General features: G+C 40.4%; 1 protein-coding gene across 1 annotated transcript; it reads right to left on the bottom strand.

Annotated features, from left to right (window-relative positions):
• Positions 1–1,468: 1,468 nt before the first annotated feature.
• tfap2d (transcription factor AP-2 delta (activating enhancer binding protein 2 delta)) lies at positions 1,469–26,054 on the bottom strand. The gene is made up of 9 exons (XM_034700108.1): positions 25,924–26,054; positions 24,423–24,549; positions 20,544–21,062; positions 16,573–16,633; positions 8,982–9,147; positions 7,294–7,412; positions 7,054–7,195; positions 6,045–6,158; positions 1,469–3,703 (listed from the first exon to the last, which is right to left on the bottom strand). The coding sequence occupies exons 1-9, from the start codon at positions 26,052–26,054 to the stop codon at positions 3,487–3,489; spliced, it is 1,596 nt and encodes a 531-aa protein (XP_034555999.1). The 3' UTR covers positions 1,469–3,486.
• Between the last annotated feature and the right edge of the window lie 341 nt (positions 26,055–26,395).

Genomic DNA, 26,395 nt, shown 5'->3' with positions numbered 1-26,395 from the left:
CAACCCATCAAACCCTCTCGTTGTATAAACTGGAGACAGAAAGTATTTGATGTACTTTTTTTGATAAATGACTTGAATGATCATTAGACTTGTTGATGGCAATCATCTGTCAGTTGATAAATCAAATATCTGAATAAATGTTTCAGCCCTGAAGCAAAATGTTGGCAGCTGTGTCAGCATGGGTTTGGTTGAATTACACAAGAATCTCTTCTTTTTGTCTGAGCTGTTGCTCATTTTCTTCTATCTTTTAATATTTTCATTTCATTGTTTAGAAACATGATCATTTAAATGTAGTGAACTATATTCTCTCCATGATGAAAGGTTATAGATGACAAAGTGTAGCTCTTTTACAGTTGAAATCTAGCAAAGCAGTCCCTCTGGCATATTTTAATGCATTATCAATTCTTCAGCTGTGTCCCAGCACAACATTCACTGCATGTGTGTGTATTTTTGGGTGAAAACACCATCTGTCAAAACCCAGACCAAACAAAACCAGCGAGACTGGGACTACATGCAGGAATTCTGCCCCCATGTCTCTTTACACCAATTTTATTTTCCACCTGAGGCTTTTCTTGCATCGATTCAGGGTGACAAACCGGCAGAGGCAGGCTTGACTCTAAATGCATCCTGTCTGATTTCTGTATTTTTGTGTTGTGCGGTGAACGTGACCTCCTTTTAAATGACGGGAATATTAAAGAGCAAACAGAAGCTACAGAGCCCGGATGGAGACGCCGGCAGGCAGCTGCTCCGCTCTCTGTTTTATCATCAGGCATTTTCTTTCTTATTCTGAAATATAAATAAGCAGAGGAGCTGACAGAAGTCGCTCAAACTGAAAGAAAACACGCACAAAGGAGGCTCTTGAACTTTTCTGTAGGTAAGGACTTGTTTCACCAGAAACAGAGAGGAACTGTGACTTTGTTTAATTTTAACTCTGTGAACTCATATGGATAATTCACACCTGCTGTCTTTGATCTACTCTGCCTCTTGTCTAATGTCTGTTTGCTCTTTTGCCTCCTGTATGTCTTTACATGTGTGTGTGTGTGTGTGTGTGTGTGTGTGTATAGTGTGTGTCTTTGCAGCACATCTCCAAACCACAGTCAATAGTAGAACATGTAGCAACTGTCTTTATTGAACACCAGCATTTTAGAAGGTAGGGATTTAACATATATATAGTTGAAAGCCTACAAGAAAAGTAATTTAAATATTTATATATATCTTTACAAATGTTCATGAGCGACTCGGAGAGCTCGTGTCGGCTAAACTTGCGATCCAGGGGAGTGTACAAAGATAGACATGCACAGGGGAAGAGGAACGACAGCGACCGCAGAGTCACCTTTTACAAAATGGCTGAGTTGGACCCTTATCTCTCTCTCTAGCTCTTCCACACACACACACATTCACACACATACACACACACACTCACACACACACACACACACACACACACACACACACACACACACACACACACACACACACACACACACACACACACACCACAGTATATAGCCTATAACCCCAGGCAGTGGTGTCACATCCAGAGGCAGTCTCATGGTTAACACACTGGTTGTTATGGCACTGATTGTACGGCATACAAACAAAAATAAAGTCAGCATTGTTGGGATTCAGAGGCTCTCACAGGTACAGAGGAGGGGGCGTTAAGTGTGCTGTGTATGTTTAAGAGCGGCAATGATTCATTCATCTGTTAATCAAATACTGTATCAGCCTGAACATCGGACAACTCTGATTATAAGACGACCCCTCTTTTCAAGACTAATTCATAGAAAAAGACAAAATCTTATTATAAATAAAGCCATTTTAATTGGAAATAATGATAAAACATACAATATCTTTTAAAATGAAATTGTCAGATTAAAATTGAATAAAATGTGATCAGGTGTGTAAATCAAGCACTTATGGTATTAGAATTTTAATACCATAAAAATTAAAGTAACCTGCAGTCTATTGGTGGGATGAAAAGTCTGCTAATGGGCATACCTTCCATCCTTCTCTCAGTAACATACTCTCAAGCTTTTTGGGCTTGCCACCTTCAGACATTCCACTTTGTGTCAGCAATATCTCTTGGCTGTTTGACAGTTTAGTTTCTCTGTTGCATTGAAAACCATTATCTTAACATCAGCATCATAACTCCGCCTCAGTTTTCGGTTAACCTGTCCTACTTTTGAGCAACTCTACTCTGGACAATCACTGTGTCTCTCCATCTTTCATCCTACTGGCACTGTAGTTGTAAGTGGCAGCTGGCTAATTCATGAGGGGTGCACTCGCTTTACAGATAAGTGGTGTCATGTTTTGTTACAAATATTGACATTTAATCACTGAATCCCAAATATAAGATGATCCTGCTTTTTCAGAAAGTGTTTTATACATGTTTATGTGGTAGTAGATTACAAGAAAGTTATTTTGGTAGTCAATTTAGTGAAATTTGGAGGGGAAAATGTCTTATTGCAGCTTCTTCAAAGATTTTATACTAATTGTCATTTTCTAAGTTAAGTCTATGACATGTTGGTTTGTCTTAAACAATATGAAGAGTATTTTGAGCTCTGGGTTTGTGTGAGTAATTTTCACAAGACTGAAATTTTTAGACTAAACATCTAAATGATGAGAGATTTTATCAATATTTTAAAAAACGTGTCATAGCAGGTCAAAAGTTGTTTTTTTCTCAGTTGTATCTTTAAAAATGGTGAAAGTGTTTATTTAGTTATTTTCTTCACTTTTTCTTTTACTCTCTTATTTTCTTATTCTTCTTTAATTCGTATTATCAGTAATTTGTTGCTATTATTAGAACTATGTCCACTACACAGGAGCATGATTGATTGATTAACAACCAAGGACATATAGGGTGAAAAGTGAAACATTTTGGTCCAGTCGACTGAAAATTTCAGCAAATCAACAAATATGATTGTTAGTGGCTGGGAAGTCTCTACAAAGTTTAATTAAAAAATGGCCGTGTGTGTGTGTGTGTGTGTGTGTGTGTGTGTGTGTGTGTGTGTGTGTGTGTGTGTGTGTGTGTGCCTGTGTGATGTGTAAAATATGTTGACAGTGAACCTCCTCTGTCCTGTAAAAACTGTGATGTCAGCTTGTCTACTTCCTGTTTTTGGGTGTTAATAAATAAAGTAATAAAAGTCTTAGATGAGTAACAGCCATCTCCATGGCAAGGCTCCTGTTTTGTCATGACTCACACATACTCACAAACAAACACACACACACACACACACACATACACACACACACACACACATATGAACAGACACTCAGCTAAACACGATTTCACACATACATCTGGGTGTCTTGTTTGGGACACTTCAGGTTGGAGCTACTTTAGAAAATAAGATAAATAAATTAACAATAAATATGAATTGTTCAAAAGGAGACAACAAATCCTTTTCTGAGAGACACACCCATGAACAGACACACACACACTCCTAAATGCAGCGCTCCAAGGCACAGGGACCGGCTGTGGGGGGGCTACTCAGTCTTTTCTGTTTTGCCGTCTTTGTTCTGCGGCTCGGATGTTTTCCGGAGCTGCGTCTTTTCCGAGTTGTTGTTGATCTGTTGGTCGTTCGGTCCACTCGTCTTGCCGCTCGAGTTTTTGTCTAGGTAGTTGAGCATCTCGCTCAGGACTGTCTGGAAGGTGCTGAGAGCCGCGCAGACTGCCGGCGTGCCGAACCCGTGAGTGATCAGACTGTGAGGGAGGGAGACATAATAAAATAACACATTAGTTTGATCCAGGTGCAGAAAACTGAAAATAAACTCTGGTACAGTTAGATACAGCTCCTTTTTCCTTGCTTAGACTACACACCTGCAGAGAAACATTCCTCTCTCTACATTATTGAGCTTCTAATCCTCCTAAAAGAGTGTCTTTAGTCAGGATAACCCCTTTCAGAGCAGAGTTTAAACGTGCTGCCATGTTCTCAATACTGTTTCTGCAATCACTTAACTGCTTTTGGCCAATTCCAGGCCTAAATCACGTCAGGTTTAAACATTTTATAAATACACATAAGAGCTGAATCATCAATTTGTCAATCCACATAAAGTTATGAGCTACTTGATTGATAATTTCTTCTTCTATCATCTTTAAGCAACAGAGCCAAAGATCCTCTCTTCCTTTCCTCTACATTACTTACTTCTTTTCTTTATCTATCAAGGATATTTTTCAGGTTTAAAGCTCCTGTGAGCAGTTCGTGTTGATTCTGGGGACAATGCGTGCCTTTTGAATCTTGCTATGCACATGCCAGTAGTGTTTTTTTTTTTTTTCCAGAAAAATGTCATGCTGCTTTCTATTAACAGCCTAATGTATCACTCAAGAATTGTCTTCTGACAGCTACCCCCACCAGCATTTTTAGAAATGGAGAACTAACCGAAGAGTTCATTTGCAAAAACAGATAACTCTGTTTTTATACATTTTCAAAAAACACATTTCTTTTTGATATAGATTCCTAATAAAGTTACATTTTCAAGATACCTCTGATTAGTAAAGTCCTTTGGACTTAGTCAAAGCCACCAACCTCAGTTGATTGATAATACCAAAAGCTAGTAATAGAAAAAAAATGTTTTTTGAAACATTTTTTTTAGTTTCACAAAAGTGAATTAACTGTTTTTGCAAATGAACTCTTCAACTATAAAAACAATCAACCTTGTTGCTGATAATCTTGTTTGCGTTTGTAGGTCATAAAGAGATGAAAGTATTGATTTCAGTCTGTTACATGAGCTGCTAAAAATCCGTCACAGGAGCTTTAAGATATTTGGGGACATCCTCGTGGGCTTTTTTATAAACTTTGGTGGCCATTGTCAGTATTCCTCAACATGAAAATCAATATCAAAATAATTCCTTACTAAAGAAACTAATACATTTCTTACTAGACCCATATGAGTCTTCAAAATCCAGTGTGAGTATCTGAAGTGATCTAATGTCACAGTCAACCATTAAGGGTTTTTAAATACATTTTTCTGTGCCTTTAATAGAAAGGACAGCTGAAGAGAGATGAGAAATGTGGGGAGTAGAAAGTGGGGGAAGACATGCAGCAGAGAGTCGAACCAGCAACTGCTACTAGAAGAACTTCAGCCTCTGTACATGCTGGCCAACCAGTGCCCGCTTATACATCTTTAAAGCTCCTGTGAGGAAAACCAGTTCATCTAATTTGTCAGTTGATGTTGTCCTGCATGTGTAAGAAGTATTTATCTTAACAAAAATCTGACCTGCTTTATTTTAGTGTTCAAATGAATGACGTATCCATGGATTTTTTTTAAAAAGGTCTTTGATTCACACTTACCCCCCGCCAATGCAGTCAGACATTAAAATTATCTATGAAGAAATACTCAATGTTTATACTGATGATCTCATTTGTTATTGTAGGTCACAATGAGATACCACTATTCATTTCAGCCTGATTTGAAACCAGTTAAACACTCAACACAGGAGCTTTAATTCTAAACTATTAGTTATGTTATCTAACAAAGTTTATACAAGCTTGCATGGGAATCGTGATGTTCATCCAACCCCATAAAAATATAAAAACACATTCAGAATGCAGGGTCAAATAAATTACGTGTGATAAATGTCCGTAAAATGAAACACTGGTTTCCAGGCGGCTCCTTGCAGAGCTGAATGTCTGGTCAGCTCTCCGCTCAGACCTTCCAGCTGCCAGAATGAACCTTCTGCTCCTCAAACTGTCATCACTGTGTTCAAACTGCTGAGCTCCCTTTTGGGATCTGATAAAACTTTGTGTATTCTGCAAAGAGTGACGCCATAGATGTGACATTTATGTTAACAAGCCTCATCCTCCTCCCCCTCCTCTTCTACCTCCTCCTCCTCCTCCTCCTCTTCTTCTTTTTCTGTTATTTGTGCCAAATAACAAACTGCACAGCTGCATCTTTTCCGAAAATGGCAAAGTGGACGCAGCCAAATCGAAGCGCAGCAGTTTTAATTCTTTACGGAGACTCCACTTTGTGAACTTTCTTCAGAATATCTCCATTTAATGTGTGTAAGGAGTGTGTGTGTGTGTCTTTGTGTGTGTGTGTGTTACCTGAAGTGTGTGAGGTGTCTCTGGATGTCCAGGTCCAGGATGGGGGTGGGTCTGGAGGAGCCCAGAGGAGAGCGGTCTTGGCTCAATAAGTCCTGGAACTCCTTACAGATTTGCCTGACGGACAGAAGGAGGGAGGGAAGGAGGGTTTACCATCTGTCTCTAACACAACCGGAGCATTTTAGGCCTTTTTTTCCACACTCATCCTGTTCATTTTGGATCAACACGCAAATAAATTCCTCCCAGGAAACACTTGAAGAAAAACAACACATGCAGGAGTGAAACAAGTTCAAAGTCGATCCCCAAAAAAAAAGGGAAAATGTTCACAACATGACACAGAACATTCAGTAACATGTTGGGTCAAAGGTGGTTGTCTAGAGTGGTCAAGGTTGTCTTCTTTGATTTCAGTCAATGTTGGGCACACATAGTTTATCGAATAGCAAACCAATTTATTTAGAGGAGTGGGAGTAAGTGTAGAAATCGCTGTGAAAGAATCTGGCAGTGTTAAATGAACACATGCCTGACAGCCCTGAAAATCTGGGAGTAAAATATCTCCAACATTAGATCTGTGCGTGAAAAGTGAACGATACCTTCCCCCAAGTTTTCCACTTCTTCATTTGTACATAATGTTCTTCACCTTAACCAAACTTCCCCTAAGCATCTGTTACATTTTCCTCAATTTTCTCCCTCTCATAGATACTCAATTCTTGCTTGCTGTGAAGCTTTCTTGTTGTTGAACATATTGCTCAAAGCTCTGTTTATCAAAGCATTGCTTTCAAAATGATCAATTTCTCTCGGCTGTGTTGCAGCTGTGAGATTGATCGCGATATTCACCTGCACCTATAGACCTGCAGACAAACAACAACTTAAGTCTGGACTGACATGATCGGCCCATGATTGTAGAGAAATAGAGATGTTTATATCAGGGCGTCTTCAGGAGAAGTTATTGAAGCGTGTGTCTGTGCTCCTGTTTTTACTCGTATGGTGTATCTACGTTTGTTTGTCTTCTTACTTTGTTGCCAGAACCATTTTCTTGCGTGCGCTGGTTTCTTTCGGCTCGCTGTGCTGCCTTGCCAAATGTTCCCCCACTGCCTTGCTGGGGAACTCTGTCTCGCAGGTGTAGCCAAAGTCCCGCGCCAGGTGGAGCGCCTCACCTGAGCACAAAACGTGGAAAATTACTGATGAAGCAATGCTCAGGCGGATATGAAAACTTTAATAGAATATAAGGGATTCAGGACAAAAAGTTCCTTACCTTCCACCAGGGATGTGAGCAGAGTTACGTTGGCAGCTTTTCTCCGTCCTGCCGGCAGGTTGAGGCCCAGACGGTCCAATTTCTCCCGAAGACACCGGCCTCCATTCTTCGACTTTGCTCTATGGAGAGTAACATAACTCTTTAAAATGACACATTTCACCTCAGAACAACTTTCCTTTTAATTTTTAAGACACAAAACTCCTGAATATCTGCATCACATGTCATCATATCTCTCTTTTTTCTTGCCTATTGTTCCAAAAGACAAATCTAATCAGCCTGCCACTTCAAAAAAATTGGTTTTAATCACATCTTGCAAGTAAGGATGGAAAATATAATTTGCTTTGATGTGACAAAAGCGTAAAATTAAGCATACAATCAAAGGGTGTAAAATTAAGTCGTCTGATTATATGTTGATTATGCTTTCTCCATGTCCCCCTGAGTTTCCCCTGTCGCAGTTTGAGCAGTGTACCCAAAGTGAGACGCTCTATTTTGGAGGAACAATAGTGCCTGTCAATTTTTTCATCTTTCATGTGAAGTTTTGAAAATGTATGTGCTTAAACTCTGTCCAATAAATCCGTAGGAATCCTTTTGGGATACATCTTCTTAATAGAGTTACAGAGAAACCATCCAAACAGACAAAAAGTAACTTAATAAACATGCAAAATCACAGCTCATGTCCTCCTCTGTAAGAGCAGTTTCTATATTTTCTGATTTACTCCAGATGAAGTTCAACTCCTTTTTTTTCTCCTTTGTTGATGCCTCCTCTTGTACGCTCGGCCATATTCTCTCTGTTCCCTCCCCCCCCTCTCTCTCTCTTCCTCCTCGTCCTCCCCCCTTTCCCTTTCTCTCCGCCTCATCAATAATACAGCGCTGGCAACTCTTGCTTTCCTCTGCTTCCTCTGATCCTGGCATGCTTTGGCCTGGTCTCGCCTCCCTCTGGCTCCCTGGGCATGGCGGCGCGTGCAGCCCCGGCCCCTCATTTCGCCTACAATAGTCTTTGTGGATTCTATATACTGAACGTTCTGTGTTTCAACGGAGGGCTGCAAAGAGTCGGGGCAGCGTTCTCCAGTGATCACTGGCCAGAATTAGGCTTTAAAAAAAGACTTTTATTCTGAAATTCTTCCTATATCACAATCCCCTGTTTTACTTGCTTATTATTTAGCTACACTTATAAAAGTGATGAAAAAATAATAAAGCCTTGCAGTAAATTCACACCTCGCGCTCTTATAGCTGTACATTTTCTCGACTTTCCCTACAAGTTGATTTGTTCGGCTGTATTTGTTTTATCATTCACTACCAGCTGTTCCTTTATTACGCTAACATGCTTTCATTCTCATACAATACTGCTACTGCTGCAGGATGGACTCCATGTTTTTGAAGTTTTGAGTCTCTGATTCTCCTGGGATGATGTTGAGAGTACTACATGAACACCTCAGTGAGGTCCTCTGCTACAAAAAGATGAAATGGTTCCATAGAAATGCAAGAAGATAAGGTTTGAATTTAAATATTTGCTTTGTCAGTAGCAATGAACGACTTCTTAGTTTGATTTTTCTTCAAGTCAACAAATCAGGGTGCTTTGTTGAATTGTTGTTGATGCTGTAAGTGTAGACACGTGTGAAAACTGCAATGGATTTAAGGTATTCCCTTGTGTACTGACCCGCCGTGTTTGTTAGTGTGTGTGAACTGACCTGCGCAGTATACCACCCAGTAAGGAGGCGTTGAGGCACTCTGGTGGGGACAGTCTTCTTTTCACCTCTGCGATGGTCACTTTGTATTTGGAGGTGGAGCTGAGCAGCGACAGGCGGCCCGGTACCGAGCAGAACAGATCTGTAGGGTTCACCACGCATGTCCCACCTGCACACAAACACAACACAGGTGTTAGAAAAGTACTGATTACAGTTACATGAGCACATGATGAACAGTGTGTAAGAGAGCACAAAGTCTAGTAAGAAAACTTCAGGGAATGTTCTGGCAAAAAGGGGCCATCAGATTACTGCTAAAGTCTGATGCTGCATGATCCAAATCAAAAAATTGTAGATTGATAAAACTTGAAAATTGAATAAGAGCTTGATGGACACACTGGTACGCCAATATGATTTTAGGCCGACATCACTGAGCCGATATAACTGGGCCAATATTATCCGACAGACATTACTGAACTGATATTATTGGACTGATATTACCTTATCACATATTATCGTTTAGAAGATCTCTGCCTCCACAATATAATCTCATTGGCAAAGTGGGTCAAGTGGGATGAATACTCATGAGTAGTTAAGCACTGCCTTTCCTTTTCATCAGTGAACCAATGTGTGTTATAACACTATCTTAACAGTATGCAAGCCTCAGATATTGTGTTGCATCACGTAGCAACAGATGCTTGCAGTCCACAAGGGATGTTCCGGAGTGACTCATTTGCTAGTCGTTTAGACTAAAATTTGAATTCCGAATTCCGGAGTTGTTCAACGGTAAGAAAAAAGTCAGAAACGGTCAAAATTGTGTATTATTTACGTTATTATTTAAGCACATGATGTCCAGTTGCTTAAATGAGTGTGCCTACTGCTAGCACCTCCAGCCATCAGTCTTCCTTGAGGGTTAATGTCCACAGGCCTGTTGTGGTTACACATTGCTCTGGTTGAGTTAACCAGACACAGCCTTCATACAACTTTATCATCATTTGCTAGTTTAAAATACTAACAAACCATGCTACACTATGAGATACAACCTGTCATCTGTGCTTCTTAACCCTCCTGTTATGTTGCGGGTCAATTTGACCCATTTTAAAGCTAAAAAATCTAAAGAAAAATGTAATTAGAAAAAAAGTACTTAGCGCAATCAACATATAGAATAATTTATCAACATAACTTCATAAAATAAATAAATAAAATAAAATACAAAATTAAATTAACAAAAATCTAAGGCATTTAAAACTATTGTAATTATATCTAGGGCTTCCCAATGTACATTAAATAAAGTTTTAACAGGAATTTTCATAAAAGACGAGTGAGTTATCCTCATTGAACCATGATCTGTGGGAATTAAAAAACACCATTGCACTAAATATCAATTTAAATGGTTAGTAATGGAGTTAATAATGAGATTGTTTGGATTTTTTTGTGTTCTTACACTTTTGAATCATTAAATATTCCCCGGGTCAAATTGACCCAGGAACATTATTGCTGTCCCTAAGAAACAAACATAACTGGAGGGTTAACATCCTGGTAGTAGAGCCTTATGGCAGTCAGCATTGACTGGAGACCAAGCTAGTGACTGGAGAGGTCCAAGATTGAAGACTACTTTCAAACTTCCTATGTTTTCATTTTAAAAACAGAAAATCATGGTGGTGAATCACAGTATCTCAACAGCATGTGACACATTCAAGCACCAGCAATGAAATTAGTTCGCTATTTGAGTATCTAACTGCTCATGAGCAATGCAGTGCTGAGCAACTCGCTGTTATAACCCCACTGCCCTGTTTTTATTTTCATGCTGCCTCCTAGAAATAGACGAGGAGGGTTTAACTCATGAAGTTCAGATGAAAAGTAGCTCTATGATACCTCCTCATTTCAAGAAACCTTAACCTTACAATGGCAGCTGGCTGGAGGGAGATTGTCAGGGCGCTTGGAGTGCCCAGTAAGAAAATGTGTATTGATTTTTAGAGCTTGTTAGCTTGTTTAACAAAGTGGAGATAGTGGTGCATTAATAATATCTACATCCTTAATTGAAGTGCGTTGCCTTGACTCATGTTAACACTGGGGGCCGGCCTGTTTTTCTGTTTGCACAGTGCAAAAGTAAGAAGATAGAAAATATTTATCCATCTTGGATGTCTCTAGCTGGTCTCCTGAACTCACCTGAGTGCAATAAGGTTTGTTTGGATGATGTGAATGTTTGTTAAATGCTGTATGGACAGCTACTACGCAATGTGATTAAATATCACTGAGCAAAGCAATTTACATTTTAGCCCTTAAGTTCAGCTCACTTTATCTGCTGCCATATTACTAATCTGTACATTTCCTCCCCATAACATAGATACTGGTCTCAGAAATCCCACATCTGACAAGCTCTTATTTCCACACTAACCACGTTTAGTTTGTCAATGTCAGTCCACGTTCCTTTCACGTTTCTCTAACCTCAACTCAAATAACAGACGCAGCCTAACGGATCTTTTTCAATGCTCTATGACAACAATGTATCACCAGAATGTCCCCTCTCCCTGGACTAAGAAAGACGGCACCGTGTTCATCTTTTTTAGAACTTGCTGTGTGGTTTTTGAATGACTCACTTATCCAAAAGGTGTTTTATAGTAACTAATTTGCATAATGCTATTAACCCACCTTATAAACTATAGTGAAACAAAAACCAAGAACCTGTATCCACTCTACAAGTTCAGTTCACTATTTGGATTTAAGCATTCAGACATCACAGCAAAACTTTTATTTGTCAGCCAACTAACCTCTTTCCAAATTTCAAGCAATAAAAGCAAAAATAACTTAAGTACTATAGTTAAACATATGTTTTTACTAGGGCTGTGATCATTTCTGCATTAATTGCTATGCGATTAAGGTCAGAAATTAATTTTCAATCATGCTATTTTGTCCCTTTCAGCACACTGTAGTTAAGCTGCTGCAGTGTCTTCTTGCTTCCTGCTGCAGCACTTTCGAATGCCACATTTCACTTTAAAAACTCCTAAACAGCGCAGTTGAGGCCGTTATGTTGTCCTTTGAAATATAAATAAAAACAAACTGTATTTCACAGATAAGCTCTTTGAAGATGTCTGCTACCTTTAAGTCATTGGTTCAGACCCCACTGGTGTAGCAATGCAGCATTTATTTGAAAAATAAATCTGAAAGTTAAGATCATAAAGAACATTTCATTGCATTCATCTGATTCCTAAATCAAAACATCCCTTTACATTGTTATTATTGACTTCAAAACTGTTTGGAAATTCAGAATAATAGAATTTCAAAAATGTGATTAAAAATGATTAATCGTGATTAACTATTGAAAATCAGCGATGAATTGCAATTCAAAAAGCGAATCATTTGACAGCCATAATTTTTACATTTCCTTCACTTCACTTTACATCACTGTTCTCTCTAGTGTCATCAAGCAAGGCAGGTTTCATCAAGTTGAAAATCAGAAGCACTGATAAGTATAATGAGGCATAAAGCTTCAAAGGTACCTCATTTTGACTTGAACTCTACAAGTAATAGAGGGTTTCATATTTTTACTACAAGAGCTGCTTTTCCCTTTACTTCCTGTACGGCTTTCAGGTAACAAAGCGTATCAAATAAAAATCCTTTAACTCTTTGAGAAGCTTTAACTCACAGAAAGTACGTGATTTTTTTGTCTGAAAGCATAGTATAAATCAAATGAATTGTTGTTAGTGTATCTTCTGCATTCATCAGTGATGGGATTGTTCAAAAGAATTGAATAACATGTTTGTTTATACATTTTGAAAAGCTCCGCACAGGGAAGAAGAAATGGGCATTATTTTTGCCCATTTGTTTTTAGTGAGCAGCTGTTTGAAAACTTAGCATGAGATCTGCCTAGGTGTTATTTTCAAGAATCACAAATATCAGATCATGATTCACATTTTAAACCTCATATCTGCCAGCAGAGCAACCAAGAAGTTACATTTACAGGTGCAATACTGTGCCAGTGCAGCCAGTGTGCAGTGGTAGCTTCACAGTCAATGCAAGTATTCTCACCACAACAGAGTACTTGGAAAATTCAATTCAAACAGCTTATTAATGCTAACAAATTAGAGGATTTTTCTAAAACCATCAAGTTGTTTTTTTATATAGTTTGTCCAAACATTTGAAAACAAACAAACATTAAGGACATGTGACAACTAGGCGTTACTATGGTTCACTGCCTTTTACGTCATCCACAATAGATAATGTATGTGTAAATACAGTTTTAATGACAGCTAAAAAGTTAGCAGTAAGTAATGCAAACTCTGTCAATGAGATCAAGTATCTTCACTCACCACTTGCAGTAACAGTGTGTTTCAATGCTTCATCCCTTTCACTGGTTAAATATTAGATTAAGTTTTTTTTCTGTTTTACTATGTACATATAATTTGATGTCTGTTTCAGCTCAATATTTGTCTGTAAGTAGGAAAAGTCAGCTTTAACCCCAGGAGGGGAAAACAAAACCTTCCTTTTAATCACCTTCCACCATCCACCATGTTGATTTCATTACAGACTCCTACATGTGTGAATAAATGACTGCTGTTGTGATAGTGAAGACTCTTTCACATTATTAATTGCATCTGAATCAGTGTTGTTGAGTCCTCGTGGAATAAATCCACTGCTCTGAGTGGGCCTATTATTATTAAACTTTCACTTGAACTAACGTCCCAAGCAGCTGAAACGCAAGGTTTCTGTCTGATGTACTGTAGGCTATATTCTATTATTCATCTGCCTCATTATCAAATCTAACAGCAGGGTGTGTCGCTTTGTTATTGGGCCGTGCTGGGTTTGATGGAATGAAGAAAAGGATGCCATGTAGGCCAAGGAAGAACGACGCTGCAGGCAAAGATTGGCTAATCATTTTAGGGCAGTGTGGACAATTTGGCCACCAGCTACGCTTTAAAAATATGACCTATATTTTAGCTCTAAAAATCTATTATTCAGAATCAGCAGAGAGGGGGCTAGATTCGTTTTTCTGGCCGCAGGAAGGCTGTCAGACCTGTGGCATCAAAACCATGTCACCCGGGTTCAGCACCATGGACAGCGGCTCCTACCTTTCATTTCAGCACCTGGACAGCGCCTCATGCCCACAGCACAAGTGTGACATCATAATGGTGTGGCAACAAAAGCCTGTTGTAGTCCGGCGGGCAGCGCTTTCATACAAGGCTGTATGGGACTTGTATTTCACCCTGGCAGTCAAAAGTAGACGCTCGGTGATCGATTGATACTATTGGTTAAGCATGGACTCCTGTGTGTGTGTGCGTGCGTGCGTGCGTGCGTGCGTGTGTGTGTGTGTGTAGTGTCTGTGTGTAGTGTCTGTGTGTGTAGGCTATGGCTATGTGTGCGTGTATGTGTGTGTGTGCGTGTGTGTGGATGTGCGCGTGTGCAGTCCGGCTCGTCTGTGTCTTTCTCTATGTGACACAAACCGGGCAGACCTGTCTGTCAGCCTCACGCGCTCTGACAGGGGCGCGCGTCTCTGAAAGCCGCGGGTTCACATCATATTAATTCCCCTAAAAATGTTTTGATTCAAAGTAGTTTGTATTTTATGTTGCCAAGGGCAATCGAAAAGAGCTATTGCCGGTAGTGCAGTCAGTGGAGCGCGCGGGCCCAGAGGCGATAACGGTATTTAAGCAACGGAGAGTAGCCTGGGGCTGCGGCGCGAGCGGCGGGCGGGATCACACGCGGAATCAAGCGCCTTTTACGAGTTTGCCACGAAAATTAAAGAAAAAGAGACACGGGCCAAATGTCATTCTCCTCATATTTTAACAACAATGTTTATAGCTCCTAAAAAAAGCCCGCCAATGTCTTGACAGAAAAGAGAGGAGGCGTGCACGTGCTGTAGTGGCGGGGGCGCGCCTGCCTGACAGATCAGCTTGATCTGTGCGGCTGCTGCTGCTGTGTTCGAGCTGAACTGGAAAAGGGATAGCAGGGTGATTAAAAACACAGACGACTCCTCCTAAGTAGGATCCGCGTTTCTTGAGTGATTTTCTTTTGAAAAAGGTTATGTGAATATTCATGCCGCCAAAGCCGCAGTCAGAAAGAACAACATTAATATGATCTCGGCTGAATCCGGGGCCCCGCTCGGCATTAGCATATCAAAGCGTCCGCCCGAGGCGAGAGAAGCTATCGATACGGGAGCGGGAGGTAAAGCAAAGATTATTGGTTGTGATGGTTGCAGCGGCTGAGCTCAGGGCCAAATACGGCGCACCATTAACCGAAAGTGATAGCGGAGGGATTCCCGCGTCAATCCGAGAGAAAAGCCCCAACACCTAGGCTGAGCTGATGAAAAATTAAACCCGAGACACAGCCTTCCTCTCTGTATGGAAAACTACACATAGTCCTGACTGAAAAAAGACAACAACACAGGAGTAGGCTTTGATGGACCGAAATCAGATCCAAACGGTGCCAAAAATCAAGAGTCATGGTGAAAATGGCCGGCCTGATATGTGTTAATACAGGCCGAGTCAAGGTCCACGTCCAGCCCCCAGAGCGTCAACACGAGACGCCTTTAAATCAATCATCTCTGATTAAACACACAGGTAGCTATGGGCTAACAATAACTCCACTGAAAAGAACACACAATTACTGCTAAGATGTGGATCACATCACTGCCCACAATAAATACCCTACATAACTTATAGCCTATATCAAAAATTTAAAATAAGTCCGGAAGCATCAAACTTGAGTTAATTATTAAGGCAACTATAAAGGTTATTCTTGCATTACACAATAGAATAGAATAGAATATCTGTATTGTCACTGTCACAAATACAACGAAATTAAGTGCAATCTTGTTTCAGTGCAATAGATAATATATTAACTTTTAGTTTCAAATGATTTTATATGAAAGTGTATTTCTGCTAGCTTGACTACGGAAGTGTAATTTATTTGATATTTTTCTATAGCCTACTGATCATCGTCCAATAATTGATTTTTTTGGCAATACATTTAAGAGGTTAGGTTGTATGCCCTTTTAATTGTAGACTAAAACCTTGACATTAAAAGTGTATTAACGTTTGGTTTTATACTGGCTAATGACCATATAAGTTAAATAATTGGTATTCTATAGCCCATTCCTTGTTATAGTAACAATATTTACCGTTTTATATCAGAGTCAGCCTATTAGAAGGTTCTGCTGGATTTATCACTCTAAAAGCATTAACATGAATATTAGATTAAAAATCGTATTAATAAACAAAAGCAAGCCGTCAGATTGTAGCCTGACACGTGCGAACTGTAAAAGCCCCATCAAACCTGTGCCGTTTAAATTCATTGGTGACGTTTTAATTTGTATCAAAAGAAAAACTCCATGTTTTTATATCGACTGGTAAAAGAAACAGGTGTTGAGTGACAGTGAAAGGGAAGCGCCTGAACACTGTGTGTTAGCGTTTAAATAGGCGCGCAAATGGGGCCGCTCGTGCTGTAACATGTTGACAGCAGACAAGAGAGGGGAGTGTTCCGCCTGTTTGTCTGTCTGCTCGCTGTCTTGTCGCGTTGTGTCGAGCCGTGAGAGCTTCACGGGCCTCCGGTATGAACTTGGTTATATACAACATACAGGGGGAGAATAAACAGGGGCCCTTACCTCTCCGGATGACGCCCCCTTGGCCGTTCAGCACGAGCCCACACTGCGCTTCCACGGAGCCCTGCGGAGAGACAGCATCATTAGAGCGAGCAGGGAGGTGAAACCACTTCACCCACATTCTTTACACCGCTGGAGCTCCGAGTTACACAGCTGTCAGGATCCACAAACACGTGAAATTAACCGTGTTACGTTTACTTCTTCTTTTTCTTCGAAACGTTTTGATGCTTTCATGGACAATCAGTCAAAAATATTCAACATTTACACTGAAAGCAAAGCATTGTTTTACAGAGATCTTTGTAAAAAAAAAAAAAAAATGGGACTATAACATGAAAACAACACCAGAAGAGAAAAATACTATGACACACTTGTAAAGATGATATCAGCACATACATTTCCTCATATTTGGTGAAAACATTTCATATAAATCATTGTGGTTCCTAATGATGTGACTAATAATACAGCAGTTATGTTGTCATATGTAGGGTATAAATGATATACACTCTTGGATTAGTTGACTTTTAATTTGTAATATTTGTGACACGTTAGGGGTATTCAATATTTCACAAATATTCTATGTGAGAAAGCCTTAAAAAAAAGTTTGTTTCTCTACTTCAGACCAATTTTTATTTTTACAATGTTACTTTAAATGCAACACATTTGCCTAGGTTTTATGGCTTTACATAGATCTGAATCATGTGTCCCTTCATTATTATCATCAGAAACTAAAATTATAGATTAAAGCCAAAATCTACACTACACTATAACAACAAAATAAAAAAATGTATTGATATTTGAGTATTTTTCTCAGAAATCAGTCATTCCTTTTACAATTTGACCTGAAATGCAGAATAGTTGGCTTGTTTTTCAATCAGTTTGATATAACTGACTAAATTATCTTATAGCTTATTTAGTTTGTATACATTTAAAAAGGCTCAATATGATCAAGGTCAGTATTTCATGGTAAAAAAATACATAAAGGCAAACAGTATTTCTTTCCTATATATCGTGATTACAGTTTGCATTGAAATTCAACAAATTCAACCATTTGGCATGTTATAAATTCAGTCAGATTTAACAACTCCTTCAGGATTTGTAATTTAAATAATGTTTAGAAAGTTATTGGCGATATTAGCCGGTATTTAATAGGAAATCAAAAGAAAAAAGTGTTTTAAATAGCTACATTTTAGGGTCTTAATATTACAATAAATCCTCCTATGACCCCTCATATGTATTCCGTGACCCCTGAGGGCTATCGACACAGGTTGGGAACCACAACCCATAAGTCCATCAGGTAACTGTACTGCACCATCAAGTTTGGTAATAAGGTCTTACACATTACATCTTTTGATAAATTGTCCATGTTTCACCCCGTTTGAACCATTTTTCCAGCAGTGGAAGCTTTTTGTTAGAAAGTGTGCGTCACTTAGCAGCTTTGAGGAAAATTGAGGGCAGAGAGAAATAAAGGATGCAGCTCACGGATCACCCAGAAACGAGCTTAATTTGAAAGGCTCGAGGCTATATGCGAGGACAGCAGCACTCATCCAGACTGAGAAATGAGCACGAGTGTCCTGAGTTTATTGCAGCCACCAACCTGTTGGGGATCAATCTGTGGCACACACACACAAACAACAAGCAGCCTGTAGCATACATATACGGGGCCTGCATGTATGGAAACCTGTTACCGTCGCCATTTTGGTCCACATCAGACTCGCGTGCTATCAACAATGTCATCAAGAAAGGAGAACACGCGCTTTTTTATTCAGAAAACACTTAATCCCCCGTGCGAGCCTCAAGGCCTGGCCCACGCAGAAGCCCCCTGATTAAAATAAACCTGAAAAAGGAGCTTGTTGTAGTTCTTTCTTAACCAGCTCCTGTTCTGTTTCTTTTCTTCCACTCCGAAGCTAAAGTGATTATAAAATCAATATACAAAACGCAGAGGTCTTGCATGAATTAGCTTAGCGACGGGAGAAAGGTGTGGCAGCTGCTTTTGTTCAGCATGAAAATCTCTTTAACGCGCTCAAAGATGCGACCGGGCTGCACGAGACCATAGGCGCATCTGTTCCGTTCATACATCCGCCTCGTGCGAGCTCAGGTTCACGAGCCGTTTCTTTCTTCTCCTCAATAAAGGGTCAGACCTGTGCTCTTTTATGTGCCAGCAGCTTTAGGAAAATAAAGCATGAGCTTGATACAGCAGTGCTTAGCTGGGAGCGTATAGCCTTCTATAGGTTCAATATATATATTAAAATACAGAAGCCTTTTCACTTTTAAATTTCAAAATATGTATTTAAAGACACTTATGACTTAAAATAAAATAAAAATATTTTTTAAAGGAGCAAGTTGGCTAAATTAAATCAGGCTATTGCGCTTCACTCAGATACCATGTCAAAAATAATAATTAATTGCAGAGTAAGGAATAAAAAACTATTGAAAAAATCCCAAATCCACTAATAAATTAATCTCTGATTTTCTAGAGAAGTAGCTTTGTTTTCTCGACGTTTCATTACATTTTTCAAACTAATATAAATCATGTTCAGGCAACACCACACCCTCTATATTGGCTATTGTAAAAAAAATAAAAAAATAAAAATAAAGAAGATAATAATAAGAGTAAAAGAAACCATCAAAAAGTAAATTAATTTGCAAATCTTCTGAAATGTTTTAAATGTTTTGAATATATATATACAGTTGTGCTCATGAGTTTACATATTATTTCTAGTGTAGTTTCTGTTGTTGAGTGAAAAAAATGTTTTTCTCTTATCATTCATATTCTCTGAAAAATGGCACAAAAAAATCACAAATTCTGCCAGGGTATGTGAACTTATGAGCACAAATGTATATATTAAAATAATTATTAAGGGTGTCCAAAGAAATAACAAACGCCAGTGATTCAATGTGTTTAATACAAGTTTGGACGCAACTGTCCAAATCTGAACTTGAGCAGAGTTTGTAAATAGTTAACGTGACTGAAATAATGTGTCGCCGTCTTAAAATGTGTTTAACTAGAGCCGTGATTTAACCAGCTCAGATGTCGCTGCATAAGTAACAAAGTTGATTGACGTTAAGTCTGTAATTGGATAAACTACGGTGCTTTATGGCGCTCGAGCTGTTCATTGTGCCCTGAACCCCGATCCGTTAATCCGCCCTTTACCGGAGAATAGAGCAACCAGCGGCTTTTCTTTGCTTCAACAGACAGCCGGACACACACACACACACACACACACACACACACACACACACACACACACACACACACACACACACACACACACACACACACACACACACACACACACACACACACACACACACACACTGAAATACACACACAAGAACCGTGCGAATCCGTTTTCATCTCGACCATTTCTTTACATCGAAAAGAATTATGTAAAATATGGGTCACGTGTGTTTGTGGGAAAATAAAGGGCGGATTTCACAATAGGATTGTATAGACTGCCAGTCAATTAACCTTTAGAAACAGGCCTGCCTTTCAGAGGCTCGGCGCCGTGTGGACTTGACATTTACTTAGCCTGCTGTACAGTCACGTTTGGTTTGGCTTGAAAATTATCTCAAGATGAAATCCAATATTATTATTTCTCCCTTGTAAGGCCAGAGTCAAGGGTTGGGGCGAATGTAAGACAGCTTTGTCAATGCCAAATGCAACAGACAGTTGAAGCAGACAGGCAGACAGACAGACATCTGGCGCTGTCTTTCTGTTCAATATTTTTGGAATTGCTGTGTTGCTGGTACAATAGAGGGGAGGGAGGGGAGGGGGGGTCAATAGTAGGCCAGTGGGGCATGGATACTGGGCTTGAAGTGGCAGCTATGGTGGTTCTGTTGGAGTATCTTTTGGACCAATGTTAGTAAACCAGAAGAATGGGAGCACAGAAAAGGGGGGACATTAGAGGTGTTGGACCTGATGGGGGGGACTGTGAGTTAATGCGTAAAAAGAGAGTAATGGTGGCCTCCGGTACCTGCAGGTCGTCTGACGCCGCTTGAGGAAGACCCAGGCCGGCTCCAGGTAGCAGCCTCTGGTCCGGGTGGTGCATACCGACGCCGTAGGCTTGGGAGCCGTGTGACGTCATCAGCGACAGGTCATGGCGCCTGTATGCGTCGAGGCAGCCCAGCTCGCGCCGCTGCTGCTCGTCCAGGCACGAGGACTTGAGGGCCGAGCGAGCGTTATGCAGGTTGATGAAGTCGGCGGGCTCCCCGTGGTGGATCTGCTGGTAGTACTGGCCCGAGTGCAGCGAGTTCAGTCCGTAGGCCTCCGGGGCCACGGCCGGGTGGGAGTGCTGGAACTCGTAGTGGAAGGACTGGTGGTGGAGGGGCGTGTACTGGTGGTTGGCCGAGAAATAGGGCGAGGCGAACTCCGTCCCCGCTGGTGCTGGGTAGGTGAGCGGGGAGGAAGAGGAGTAAGCGACCGAGGAGTTGGCCACGGACTCCAGGCACCCGAGCTGCATGAGTCGGTAGCTGTTTGATCCGTCGTGACGTATCTACAAGATAATAAAGAGACGGGGAAATATATGAGCCGTGTCATTTAGCATCAGCCGGAGTCTCCTCTCTCTCTGCCTCCCAAACACACTCCAAAAACACATCTCACATACTCAAAGCGTTTTTTTTCTTCCTACTTTAAACCACCTGAAGGAGATGTCACTTCCACACGCCCGGGAGGGGAACGAGCGCACGGCAACAGGAGCCATCGGTATTTTTTCCCTCCCTTTGGCGTGCCTGTCACTCTGCTCGCAGCGGTTTAAAAGGCGTGCTGTTATATATTATTATTATTACCGAGCTGCTGGCGAATTTACTGTCCCAACTCTTGCGCTCATTGTGGATGGGAGGTAAGCAGAGTGAGACACAGCGGAGTGTTCCGCCCTGAAATGTTCTAATCACACTGTTACCGGCTCACACACGAGCCTCATTTGCTTCCACACACTCATAAAAAGCCCCGTTTTCACCTGCAGCTGCACTAACATGCACGACTCTTATCTCCCATCATACATTACATTTCTTTTAATGCATCTGATAGCTACAAAATACTCCAGTTGGAGCTTTCTTTGGAGCAAATGCTGCCTTCAACTGCCTACGAAACTCAGCCTAAACCAAACATAATTTCTGCTTCGCTGTTGCTACAATTCAGAGAATTAAAGGATGTTAAGAAAATAAATTAGCGTACCTCTGCGTCGTGGACAAGTCCGGGGAAGGTCGCTGACATTGTTCTTTCTCCAAAGTAACCCGTGTTTTTTTTTTCCTCCTTTATCTGGCTCCGGTCGAATAATAATTATAATAATAAAAATGCGTTTAAATCCTCAAAAAGCGAAAGAAATAAGAAAGTCCCCCCTCGCGCGCTCTCGTTAACGGCAGAAAGCAGGCGGAACGCGAGCGTCTCCCCTCTGCACGGACGGGGCTGGCTCACGGATTTTGTACTTGCAGGGTATTTCTCGGCTGATGTCGTAGGTCCCTTGGTAATATAGAAGTTTTGAAAATTAAGCATCAGCACTGAGGAATGGGAGGACAATAGACGGAGCGGAGCATCCCAGGAGACAAGGAATAAATATTGTATCTTCGCCTTAATAAGGAACCAAGTGCTTCTTTCAACAATTTCGACGCTTTTTGTGGACATTTTCCTTTTTGACCCGTTTGTATTTTCACCAGGTCTTCTGCTCGCTTTCGTCGTGTTATTACTTTTTATAGTCACACCGACGTTTTTACTTAAAATGTTTGGATTTTCAACGAAAATGTAAGTTTGCCTTGAAATATTACACAGCTAATTTCGACAATTATCAACGGAATTAAACTGGGTTTTAGTTTATTTCTAAAATTGTATTTTACTTTATTTAGAAAGCTTCGATAGGGAATTTCATTCAGATACGCTCCGTTTTCGGTGCTTTCTGCATGCTTTTATACTTAGAGAAGCATTTTCATTGTTGGAGTTGTTTGAGCATGTCTATAATGCTACTGTGGTGTATTCTGATTTCAAAATAAAACGACCACCCCATTTTTAATAGACATTAATTCGATGTTTCCACATCGGAGTTGATCCAATACGTTTCTCAATACAGATTATGATCTAAAATAGCTGCATTTAAAATGAAATCTGTAACAGAAGAGTACTTATAAATTTTTTCCCCTTTTTATTTTTCTAAATAAATGGAGAACGCTGCTTTATATTTTTCGTTTGAAATTATTTTTACGCATGCATAGAAAACAGCTTTTAATGAGCTTGAATGTATTATTTTTATTATTACATTTTTTTTATTATCATTTTTTTTTTATAGAGGGAGGGGTTCAGGGGGTTTAGTATGAAAGTTGCATTTGTGAAGAATTGACAGGAGCACGAGACCTTTTCTCTTTACAAATCAGCATTGCATGTGTATGTGTGACCAGAGGCGAGTGCATGGAGGGTGAATATAAACATGGTTGACGACATGATTATTATATTATTATTATGATTTTTTTTAATTATCATTATCATTTATTATTGTTATTATTATTTTTTTTATTATTATTGGAGATGCAGATACGAACGGGGACTATTTTTTTTCGGTCAGTCGGTCATCCTCATGACACCTCTCTCTCCATCTTGTACTCTCTCTTTCTGCCTTTCTCCTGCTGTAACTCACCTGAGCACGCACCCTCAGGGTGGTCCTGCCCTGCTGAATGGGGCCGTTGTTGTGTTGTAGAGTAAGATGATAGAGGAGGTTTGTTTATATTTATTTGAAAACGTGTCATAAAGGATAATCAGGTGAGACATATTCTCGCACACAAACAGGTTACTCATTTGTCGTTGTTTAAGGGATAATAACAGACCGACATGTGTATGGAGGGACACAGCGAGGAAGCAGCCTCTTTTATCAGACTGAATGTACAGCACAGCCCATTGCTGCCTTGCCCTTAGGCCACCCGGAGAGCAACAGGAATACAAAATGTAAAAAAGCAGAGGCCTTAAGCTTGTGGTCACAGCCTAGAGAGGAGCAAAGCTGAGAGGTAAAGAGAAGGAGATGAGGGGAGGAGAGGAAGCTGAAGGAGGAGAGAGGAGAGTCTGTCAGATTTCAAAACAAACCAGCCAACAGAGAGAGAAGGGGGGGAGGGAGAGAGAGACAGACATGGAGAGAGAGAGAGAGAGAGAGAGAGAGAGAGAGAGAGAGAGAGAGAGAGAGAGAGAGAGAGAGAGAGAGAGAGAGAGAGAGAGAGAGAGGAGATAAACCCTAATCAGTCTTGTTTTGGATGTTTTTCCCCCTGTTCAGCTGTAACTGTAACCAAAGCGACTCCCTGATATTATTAAAGTGCAGACTGTGACCGTGCTGACGCCGGGACGCCGGGATTGACTCTGCACTTTAATTAAGCAACTATTTCCCCTCCCATCTGTTAGGCTGCTGCATGCGCCTCCCTTTGCCCTAATCTGCTGTAATATTATTATTATTATTATTATTATTATTATTATTATTATTAATAATAATAATAATAATAATAATAATAATAATAATAATAATAATAATACGAATAATAATAATACGAATAAGTATAAAAATAAGAAGAATTTTAAATAGAAGGAGGCATTTTTGGCTCAGTTAGTAATATTTTTATTGATTTTCTTCACATGCTGCCATATCTCATCGCCTACTAAAAATATATTTTCCTCTTCGTCCCTGGTCACGTGGTTTAAACCCCCATCCCCAAAACAAGCTTAAATATTCTACAAGATCTTTTTCCTCTTGATTAAGTCTATTTACTCCAGTCACATCTGAAAAAGAGTCCTGTAACAAACACAGACGGCCCGGGCGGTGCAGGGTTCCGCCTTAAATAGCCTCCTTAAAAAAGTTCTCAAGGCCTTTTATATTTTAATTAACCGTTACCGATTGTTTTGCCTCGGGGCTCGACGGGAAACCTCTGCACGACGAGACCGGTGAAGGCCGGTTGTCGCACGCCAGGTATTTGAAAACGAACAGAGAGAGAGAGAGAGGGCGAAAGGGTGGAGGGAGGCTACAAAGAGAGAAGGAGGAGGAGGGATGAATGGGAAGGCCACCAGGCAAAGAGATGGAGGGAGGAAGAGAGAGCTTTGGTGTCAGTTAAGGTAGTGATGCTAAATGTTATAAGATAATGGTTTCCTTATTTTGGTTCAAGAAAAACTTTCCAAAATAGTGTCTACAGGCCAGGGGGGCGCTTAATGACTCTGCATGTGTGTTTGATATAGATTTGACAGGGAAATCATGTCAACAATCAGATTCATTGGTTCAACCTGTTTCCTATATACCCTAGAATAAAACCCTGTAGGTCGACTAGAGAGTGATGATCCAATAAATTGTTAAACCTCTAGTCTAGTAGATTGTTCAAGTCACTTTAAGGCAATTTAAGCTGGTTGTCTACCGCCTGAAACCATAAAATATGAGTCTACACCCAAAATCTGCACACTGAATGAATCTGACAGATCACTGACTGCTGTCTGATTAGTTGTTTAAGTCAGTAAAGGACCATTGAAATTGGTGGTCTACCGCCAAAAGCTATATCCAAATCAGCTCCCTCAATCAACCTAACAGAGGTATGATTTGGTTGTTTGCATAAGCCAAAGGCAATTCATGGTGGTGTTCTTCTCCTCAAAATAATAAAATGTGGTCTTCACTATAACCCAAATATCACTCTCATTTAACCTTACAGATCCGTGATTACTGTCTCGTTGAGCCATTCATAGGCTGTTAAAATTGCTGTTCTACCGCTAAAGGAATAAGATTTCACTTGTAATCCCAAATCTTCACATTCAATTAACTTTACAGATCAGCTATTGTAGTCAAGTCAATTGTTGAAGTCACTCAAAGGCCATTCAAATTGGTTTTCTACCCAGAAATGATGAAATTTAGGGTCTACACACAAATCTGCACTATCAATTAACCTAGTGATTGCAGTGTATTGTGTCATAGGCTGTTAGAATTGGTGTTCTACCACTAGAAAGGATGACATTTCAGAATTGTACACATTTAATTCACCTTACAAATCTTTAATTGATAGTTAAGTCATTCATAGGCTGGAGTTGGTATTATACCGCCCAAAATGTTAAAACAACTTTTGGTCTACCCTTAACCTAAGTCTCAGTGATTGCACTCTAATTTTTGGATCTACACACGGATCTGCACACTCAAGCGTAGACTGCAGTCTATTTTGATGAATAAGTCACTTCAAGGCCATTCAAATTGGTGGTCTACCACCAGAAGCGTTCAAATTTAGTTTCCCCCCGTTTATTACATTTTTTGTAACAGACCACCGTGAGTCACACTTTTTCTTTTTTTTACTGAAGTTAAGAGGGTTTGTTGCAAAACAGTGTTACCTGAGAAACAGATATGTGTATGCATTCAGGCTGTCAACCCGGTCGGGGCACCAGTTGCACGGTAGACGGTCCTAATAGGGCTTAACGCCGACGAGTGGCCCCGCTTTACCGGCGGGGCTGGGAGCGCAGCACCAGATGCGCACTGATCTCCGGACAGGAGCCAGTCCATCTGCCGCCTGACGAGGCAGGGAAAGGCCCCGAAACCCCGCACAGCCCACAGCCCAGAGGCGAGAATTTAGATCAGCCCTGAGCTTCCTGGATGGAGCGCTGATCCTGCAGAGAGAGAGAGAGAGAGAGAGTGAGAGGGCCCCTGGTGTCTGCTGTTTTAGAGCAAGTGTCTGAAAATAAGACAGTATGGAGAGGAAGAAGATTAGGGTTTAAACTTATGGGCATGTGGCTTTGGCGCACTCTCGACTCATCTTCTAGAGAGATCTGTAAAACATATACCATCATGTCTGGGATAATTAAAGAGAACAGTTTCCTAAACTGAAAATGTGGGGATACCTTTGT

The sequence above is a fragment of the Notolabrus celidotus genome, chromosome 13 (genome assembly GCF_009762535.1).
Source record: "Notolabrus celidotus isolate fNotCel1 chromosome 13, fNotCel1.pri, whole genome shotgun sequence".
Classification (NCBI taxonomy): Eukaryota; Metazoa; Chordata; class Actinopteri; order Labriformes; family Labridae; genus Notolabrus; species Notolabrus celidotus.
This window is presented reverse-complemented; position numbering and strand designations above follow the sequence as displayed.

Coding starts and splice junctions, on each gene's coding strand:
- tfap2d (XM_034700108.1), bottom strand. CDS start 26,054: ATGGACTGGCTCCTGTCCGGAGATCAGTGCGCATCTGGTGCTGCGCTC. Junction 7,196..7,293: donor GCTCACATCCCTGGTGGAAG/GTAAGGAACTTT, acceptor TTTTGTGCTCAG/GTGAGGCGCTCCACCTGGCG. Junction 6,159..7,053: donor AAAATGGTTCTGGCAACAAA/GTAAGAAGACAA, acceptor TCTGTCCGTCAG/GCAAATCTGTAAGGAGTTCC.